General features: G+C 46.3%; 1 protein-coding gene across 1 annotated transcript; it reads left to right on the top strand.

Moving 5' to 3' along the window:
- The first annotated feature begins 1,228 nt into the window (after window positions 1-1,228).
- On the top strand, window positions 1,229-4,808 carry lrrc14b (leucine rich repeat containing 14B). Its single transcript, XM_068748051.1, has 3 exons — window positions 1,229-1,543; window positions 1,650-2,275; window positions 2,763-4,808. The coding sequence occupies exons 1-3, from the start codon at window positions 1,268-1,270 to the stop codon at window positions 3,439-3,441; spliced, it is 1,581 nt and encodes a 526-aa protein (XP_068604152.1). The 5' UTR covers window positions 1,229-1,267; the 3' UTR covers window positions 3,442-4,808.
- Window positions 4,809-8,919: the final 4,111 nt, after the last annotated feature.

The raw sequence follows: 8,919 nt of genomic DNA, 5'->3' as shown, positions 1-8,919 counted from the left end.
AGGTGGCTCGGACATCTATTCAGGATGCCTCCTGAACGCCTCCCTGGTGAGGTGTTCAGGGCACGTCCCACCGGGAGGAGACCACGGGGAAGACCCAGGACACGCTGGAGAGACTATGTCTCTCGGCTGGCCTGGGAACGCCTCGGGATCCCCCCGGAAGAGCTAGAAGAAGTGGCCGGGGAGAGGGAAGTCTGGGTTTCCCTGCTTAGGCTGCTGCCCCCGCGACCCGGCCCCGGATAAGCGGAAGAAAATGGATGGATGGATGGACAAAGGAAACCTGCATTTCAAGCAACTTTTATTCACAGAAGCCGCGTTGGAATTAGTTTTTTATTTTGTAATAAACAAAAACCTCTTTTTTTCCACTATAACTTTGTCTGTGATTGTTCAAAACAATAGTACTCGTTCGTTTATTGAAATGCTGTTAGACATGTATTGGTTTTTTTTTCAGCAAACATTTTTGTCAATTATTTATTTTTTCCCCCCCTTTTGTATGTAATTTGTGTATACAATAAGCTGTTAGCACCGTCACTGATAGAAACGGTAAAGGTCTACAGGAGGAATCAGTACATAAAGATCTGAAGTGCACAGCAGATTTGATGTGTGTTTATTGCAGCATCTTCTTAACGAAGGTTGTTACACGGAGGTGAGTTCTTGAACGATCCTGCGTCAGCCTGGGATGTCAAAAATACAACTTCCGGTCGGCTCTTTGTCATCTGGATACAGAAATTAAAAGAAATTGTTGTTGTAGTATAATTTCTCCGTTTGTAATGTATGCTTAAAATGATAATACATTTATTACACAATTGTTAAGTACATTACATTTTACTTTATAACAGCAACACATTGATATATTATCCTATGTTACGGCTTGTGCAACAGGCTGTTTATAACCTCAGCAACCATGTGACACGTAGTTTAAGAGTGACAGCAAACATTCACTGAGGCAGGTTTGGGGAAAGGAAGACATAATATTATCTATCTTTATTCTTAACCTTTCTTCGGTACTTGCAGCTTGTTTGTGTAGCGTCGACCCCCACAAGAAGGTGTGACCAGTAATGTGCCCCAGTGTTCTTCCCACTTGTCTCTCTGGCAGTCGTTGCAAGTAGATAATGTCCCTGATGAAGGGCGTGAGACAGCTGCTCCTATTAATAACCTCTACCCTCCCGGTTACCACGAGACCCCCAGGAAAGCAAGGCAGAGGAAGCAAAAGGCTCATGGGGAGAGCTATTTGACTGCAGAGAAAAATATTGGGATAAAACCTGGAAATATGAGATCACTGCGTTTCCTTTCTGCGGAGGGCTTCATCCAGAGCGGCCCGCATGCTCGGGATGACCTCAACTCTGTGCCTTTTGACCTCTACCCACTCCTCTTCAAGGCCTGCTACTTCCACGAGAAGCCCGACTTGCTTCATGATCTGGTCCAAACATGGCCTCTCCCAGAACTCAACCTGCGCAAGATTCTTGGAAAGACAGCCGACTGCCAGGTGGACCTCACCTCCCGCACCTGTCGGCTTTGTCTGACTGCCATTCTAACTGGCTTAAAGGTACTTAAATCATGTTAAATATCCATGGCCTTGTCTTACTTGTTGAGCATTTCTTATATCGGTGGCCTAAACGTCTCCTGCGCACTCTTTTATTCTTGCTCAAAAGGATCATGTGCTGTCTCCTGCAACGACTTACACTAAGAGCCTGCGTGTGGTGGACTTGACGGCTCTGAGGGACGTGGAGCACCAGGCCTGCCCCTGCCGGACAAGCCTGGGCCGCTGGGCGAGAACCCAGCTCCTGACCCGAATGTGCTATGAGACCATGGTGGCGATGCAAACAGTCACGTCCCCATCTCCTTTTGAGACATCCATTGATGTCCATCTGAAAGGCTTCGTCACAGGCCGCAACTACGAGCTCGTGACCCAGGCGTTCCTTCTCCTTCGCTACTGTCCGCTGAAGCTTCGATTCGTCGGCTTTCGGGCAGATTCCCTCACCCTGAAGCAGCTGTTCTATATTCTTCGCCTGGCAGAACCCGAGTGCATTTCCAAACTGGAGGTGGTGCACAATGTTCCCCTGGAGGCTGTACACCTGGAGGTGCTGCTGTCCAGGGTGGAATTCCCCAAACTGCAGTCCTTGACCCTCCCGGCTGGAGCGCTGGACTTTAGGAGGCTGGGCTCTGGTGAAGAGGATCTGCTGGCGACCATTGGCAATCTGCTGGCTGGATTGAGCAGCATGACTGAGCTCTGTGTCGGTTTCTCCACTCTCACTGGGCACCTACGCAGACTGCTCTAGTGAGTAAACCCTGAGGTGTCCTGTTTGTGAAGTGTCGGATGCTCTGATGCCGGCCTTATGCACACGACGCAGCGTGAAGAGGTTTAATATAATTCACCGGCAACAAAACACATTCCAGCTTTGAACTTGCGGTTTAACAGCGAGAGGTGTTTTGTTAAGATTGCAAACGTGATGCCCGAGTGAGGACAGACTGCTTTAACTATGACTGCAGAAGGACTTCACAACAGAAATGGACACAGAGCAGGCACTATTGAATAGTGTATGATTCAAAAAGGAAATAAAATGTTGTAAAAACATTTTCATTAGTTTAGGGATTAAATTATTTTGCAGTAATTTATTCCTAGCATTACCTGTAGTTTTTGAAGCATTTATTCCCCATATAAAACCCTCCCTGGGGATTACACAGAACATTTTGTGTGTCTGCTCTTTGTACACACTTTACAATTCTGAAACTGTCTGTCTTAAATCTCTCATTTCATTTTTCAGTCCTCTCACCACTCCATTGCAGCACTTGGATTTGGCCAACTGCTCTCTGAACCGTCTGGACATGACTTACCTTTCCAACAGCCTGCACAGCGAGGCTCTGGTCCAACTGGACATCAGCGGACACGACGTCTTCGGCTCTTTCTCCAGCAGTTTCCACAAACTGCTCACTCGTTGCTCAGCCACACTGGCCTGCCTGGCTGTTGAAGAATGTAACATCAAGGATGAGGACATGGATGCCTTCGCTGATGCTCTGGCGTGCTGTCAGGGACTGGAGGAGCTCAAGCTCCTGGGAAACCCTCTGACCTCAGGAGCCCTGAAGAGGTTATTCTCCGTTCTATCGGCAGGCTTTCCTAAATTAAAATACATAGAGGTACCAGTTCCGCGTGACTGCTACTGTGAGGATGTGATTTATCCTCTTGAAGACTCAGTCCTACTGCGGTACAACAAAGAAGTGTTTCAGGACACCAGAGGCCACTTGAAGCAGATCCTCGACGGAGCCGGGAGAGGGGGTGTGGAGGTGTGCACTCCACTCATGGGGGCCTATGATCCAGACATTAATGAAACCAGCAATGAGCTGGGAGTTTCCATATTGACATCTTTTAACAATGTTGTTGGGAGTTTTATAGGAACCATATCTGATGTGAACAACAGGAGATCACAGGCTCGTGGAGATAATTAATGAACCTGGTTCTTTGTTGACTACTCCTGTAGTTTGATTTTCAGCAGTGTTCATCAGATAGATGCAGCAACCAAAGTGTGGATGGTAGGTGATCAGTGATGTGTGTCTTACCAACTGTGCATCTTTTTATGCTTACCGGTATATATTGTATATTCACACACCTGAAAATGACTTCATTTTTAATCATGACAAGACATTTTTCAAACAGCCTACTAATCAAAACGCAAAAAGCTTTTACATTTTCTAAAATGTACATTTTATTTAATAAGCATTGCATATAGATTACATCTCATTTACATTAGGGAAAAACCAAGTACAGACCAAAGACAAGGACTTCAGCTTTGATCAGGTTCTATTTCTTCATCCACTCCTCTCTTTCTTTCCACTCATGAATAACCTCATCCAGATATGGTTTCAGGTAAGGCGCATCCTAACGGAAAAGACAAAAAAAGAAGTCGTTTTATTAAAGCCGCAAGCGGCGTTGTAGGCCCTCGCCGGCCGACAGGCCGTTGAGCTGACCCGCCGACGCACGCCGCTTTTGTCCTGAGTGCTTCGCAAGTGTTTAGATTTGAGCTGCATTAGTAGCTCACAGTTTAGTCAAATCGTCATTTGGATTATATGGCCATCTGCCATCAGGAGTTTCAATCCAATATGGCCGCCTTCCTGTGTGTCTGGGGGCGTGGCCATAAGAAAAAATGTTTTGCCCTGACATGACGCATGTCTGTACCGAATTTCGTGGCTGTCCGACAAAGTTGGCGTCGGACCCATAGGAGGGGTTGCCATCGCCACGGCAACACCGTAAAAACAACAACATGGTTACGATGGTGTTTTTTGATCGGGACCACATGAGGGAATTTTCTGGAAAATTTCAATCATTTCTGGCAATCTATTTTTTTAATTCCCATTCAATTTTTGTTATCGTTCTCTAGGGGGCGCTGTAAGGCTGATTGTCAAAGTTTCCCTTTTAAAGTGTCCAGGTAGGAAGGGTCAATAAGTGTTTAAAATCTGGTTTGGATTGGAGTGTGTGTGTGTGCAAACGCTGACTCAGCAGTTTTTAAGTTTCAATCCAATATGGCCGCCTTCCTGTGTGTCTGGGGGCGTGGCCATAATATTATTATTTTTTTGCCCTGACTTGACGCATGTGTGTACCGAATTTCGTGGCTGTCCGACAAAGTTGGCGTTGGACCCCCCATAGGCACAATGCATTGTGATTTTTGTAGGTGGCGCTGGCGCGCCACTTTTTCATGCCCAATTTTAAAACACATAAAATAATTAATTTTTCGCTGGTTCTGAGCTTGGTTCAAAGTTTGGTGAGTTTTCGAGCACGTTCAGGGGGTCAAATTGCCGTTTAAACAGCAGAACAAAGAATAAAGAATTTTTGCAAAAACAATATAACTTTTTTTCTGAGTGCGCGATTTCTACACAAAATACATTTTTGGAATGGTCTCGACGAGGGCTACGCGTTTGTGTGTGTGTGTGTGTGCTGTTGAGTGTTGTGTGTGTGGGCGTGGGTGTGTTGGTCGCCCGATGGTTGACTCGCTGCGCTCGTCAACTCGTGTTTGAGGATCTCTGTGTGTGTGCGCGTGTGTTGTTTAGTGTCGGGGTGTGTGTGTGTGCTGTTGGGTGTGTGTGTGTGTGTGTGCGTGAGTGTGTTGGTCGTCCTCAACAGCATGGCAAAGTTGGATGCCGAGGGTTGACGAGCTGCCCTCGTCAAATTGTCTTCTGCGTTGCAAAAGCAATAGCCCCGCCCCTTACGCCTAGGATAGGCGCTCGGGCCTAATAATACATTTAATTTAAAGGCACCTTTCTTGGCTCTCAAGGACACCGGGAAGTCCACGTGGTCCATGTTCGTTGTGCATGTTGTTCAGGATGACTTGAGGCACACACATTTGGCCTGAATTTCCTCTGCTGGAAACAGTTCTTGTTAACTCTTTCAGTGCTATTCACGTCTAAAGACGTTTTTTTGAAACCCAAACTTTCACTGCCAACCCTGACATTGAAATCTACCTCTTGTCAACAGCCAATAACTCCGGAACTCCGGAATGTGTGAAAACTCAGCATATAGCTGAGCTGAAACTGTTTTCAACCTCATCCCCCCTCTATGTACATGTCACTGTCAGGGAATTTATTGCAGCAGCAGTCAGAAATATGGTGGCTGTGTTTGCAATAGCAAAATCAGTTACACAGGATGGGAGGAAACAAACAGAATCCAAGAAAAATTGAAATAAATAATGTTGACTTGAATATGTGTACTCAAAGTACATGTTTTCAATTAAATATGAAGAGTATAGTGCACCCTCTTATCTTTCTCCTGAGTGACGTACATTTTCTTTCTCTTCCCTTTTGCCGCTATGGTGGCTCTATGGTCAGTTGTTCTGACCACATTCTGTCCAAGGACCTCCGGATTTATAATATTTTTAAAACGTTGTGTCTTCATCGTATGACTAGTGCCTCCGTGCCGTCTTTCAGTCCTGCCTTTCCAGACACTGGTATGTTTTCCCCATGTCGGCTACCGCTTCAGTATGTAGGTGTTTCATGACATGCAGGGGCGTGTCCTTCCATGATAACCCCTCTGGCTCCTCCTCCTTACTGGGCTTCTGTTGCCTGAGGCATTCACTTAGCAGGTCGTCACTGGGGGCACTTAATCCTAACAATGTGGTTTGGGATAACGTTTACCCCATCGCGCCTGTAAACGATGGTCCACCAGCTTTCTCCCCTAATCGGAATCAAAATTTAGCCCGTGTAGCGAGAGAAGCAGAATGCTAATAGCTGCAGATGCGCTATTAGTGCGCAGGGATTTCCATTTGGGATTAATAAAGTATTTTGAATATGAATCTGAATCAACCATTCGTTCCTTTGATGGGCAACTTGATCAAAACTGATGCAAAAACCATATCAATTGAATCAGACAAATTGCGTGTGAAGCTAACTCTTCTGGAGGAATTGTACTGCTCGTACGTTGTAAGGATTCCTGGCCCCAAATGGGGCAGGACGGTGTGCCCCTGCCTCTCTTGACCCAGCGGTCCTGACCCGGTCGCTCAAAGCCTCGTTTACGTCGACGCCAGTGGAATCCCACAGGCGTGCGTCCCAGATGAATATAAATGAACCGGCCAACTCGCAGGAGGTTTTGGATATCTTTTCTTTTGGATAACTCCCAACAAGAACATGACAGAATGAATTCTTTGCATTATAGTGTTCCACATTGAACCAGTTAAAGCCCAGTTTCAGTTTCAGCCCCCTCTCTTGTTGCATCTCTAAACAGACTCTAGCTGAAGGAGGTGTTTCCTAGCAACACGACCCCAGACGGCAGCCTGACCAGACCCCCCAGAGGCTCAGGGCTCTTTTCCAATGACCTAACAGATCCTTCTGACAAAGGGACATTTCGCTTTATTGAGTTGTACTAATCACGTCAAATCACAACAGCAGCGCTGCAACGGTATAACGGATGCTGAAGCAGACGCGAGACGACGTCCAGCAATGGACCTCGTGGAGCCGCCACAACGTAAAGCAACGGCTCTTAAACTTTATTGCTGGTACAAACTTGTTCATCAGGAACATCTTGTTAATGTGTGTGTGTGTGTGTGGGGGGGCAGCTGTCAGCTCGTTTCCCGTTACTGTGTGTGGTAAAAGTTAAGGCAGCACTGAATCAACGTGGGCAGACAGTTTGCAGCCAATGAAACGCTACCACACTGTGACTCGATGATGCCTGGGAAGCTGAGGGGGGGGGGGGGGGGGGGGGCGCGTTAGGAGTCTGCTTTATAGTTGACCATTTTACATTTTTTCCAGGTTCCACCCCCCCTCTGTCTCACCCTCCTTCCCGCCTATTTGTCTCACCCCCCCTCTGTCTCGTCCTCCTCCCCGCCTATTTGTCTCACCCCTTCTCTGTCTCACCCTCCTCCCCGCCTATTTGTCTCACCCCCTCTCTGTCTCGTCCTCCTTCCCGCCTATTTGTCTCACCCCCTCTCTGTCTCGTCCTACTCCCCGCCTATTTGTTTCACCCCCTCTCTGTCTCGCCCTCCTCCCCGCCTATTTGTCTCACCCCCTCTCTGTCTGTCTGTCTGTCTCCAGCACTGGATCGTTAATGGGGGCATGAGTTCTGGTCGTTCTTTCTTTGCCTACTTTACTTCCTATTCAGACTCAATGATTGTTTCATTTCATCCGCCTTTTTGTTTTCATCAGTAAAAAAGTTAAATACATTTAACCCTTGTTATCCTTAAAGCTGTTTTAACTGTGTAAGAGGGAGGGGCCAACATGTAAAAGCCCACGGGCCACACCCAGCGTGTACCGCCGCCTGCGCTGGCTCGCTACTTTTATAAATATCATATCAAATACTCTGCCATGAGAGTACAGTACAGCATTCAGAGGTCATATTGTAAACCTTTGGTGTCAGAAGACTAATTGTGTTGTTTTACTTTCACACGAGGGCTCTGCTGCAGGTTTGGCTTACTTTCACCAAGTTATTATGTTCCAGGACGTAGTGCAGTACAAAGTGAGTAGTTGTACACACTGACTGTATCTGGAATGTTCTGCACTACCTCCTTTAGTTACTTACTGCTTACTGTATGAAGATCAAAGCGATTTTCCTGAAACATAATTTCCTCTCATAAAGACGGATCTTTCTCTCTCCCAGATCAGCATGTCTCCGTTTTCAGATCGTAAATGGAACGTCTGCTTTGCGACGCAGTTTATCAGCGTGTTCAGTTATTTGCCCCATTTTCAATGTCCCTTGTTCAATGTCCCTTGTTCTACGTCCCATGTTCATTGTCCCATGTTCAATGTCTCATGTTCAATGTCCCATGTTCAATGTCCCATGTTCAATGTCTCATGTTCAATGTCCCATGTTCAATGTCCCTTGTTCAATGTCCCATGTTCTATGTCGCATGTTCAATGTCCCATGTTCAATGTCCCATGTTCAATGTCTCATGCTCATTGTCCCATGTTCAATGTCCCATGTTCAATGTCTCATGCTCATTGTCCCATGTTCCATGTCCCTTGTTCAATGTCCCTTGTTCAATGTCTCATGTTCAATGTCCCATGTTCAATGTCCCTTGTTCAATGTCCCATGTTCTATGTCCCATGTTCAATGTCCCATGTTCATTGTCCCATGTTCAATGTCCCTTGTTCAATGTCCCATGTTCTATGTCCCATGTTCAATGTCCCATGTTCATTGTCCCATGTTCAATGTCCCATGCTCAATGTCCCATGTTCAATGTCTCATGTTCTATGTCCCATGCTCACTGTCCCATGTTCTATGTCCCATGTTCAATGTCCCATGTTCAATGTCCCTTGTTCAATGTCCCATGTTCAATGTCCCATGTTCAATGTCCCTTGTTCAATGTCCCATGTTCAATGTCCCATGTTCAATGTCTCATGTTCAATGTCCCTTGTTCAATGTCGAATGTTCAATGTCCCTTGTTCAATGTCCCTTGTTCAATGTCCCATGTTCAATGTCTCATGTTCAATGTCCCTTGTTCAATG

Source organism: Brachionichthys hirsutus, chromosome 14, assembly GCF_040956055.1.
Source record: "Brachionichthys hirsutus isolate HB-005 chromosome 14, CSIRO-AGI_Bhir_v1, whole genome shotgun sequence".
NCBI classification, from domain to species: Eukaryota; Metazoa; Chordata; class Actinopteri; order Lophiiformes; family Brachionichthyidae; genus Brachionichthys; species Brachionichthys hirsutus.
This window is presented reverse-complemented; position numbering and strand designations above follow the sequence as displayed.

Bases quoted from the DNA above. Each gene is read 5' to 3' on its own strand.
- lrrc14b (XM_068748051.1), top strand. From the start codon at position 1,268: ATGAGATCACTGCGTTTCCTTTCTGCGGAGGGCTTCATCCAGAGCGGC. The intron at 1,544-1,649 runs GTACTTAAATCA...CTTGCTCAAAAG, and splicing joins CCATTCTAACTGGCTTAAAG to GATCATGTGCTGTCTCCTGC. The intron at 2,276-2,762 runs GTGAGTAAACCC...TTCATTTTTCAG, and splicing joins CACCTACGCAGACTGCTCTA to TCCTCTCACCACTCCATTGC.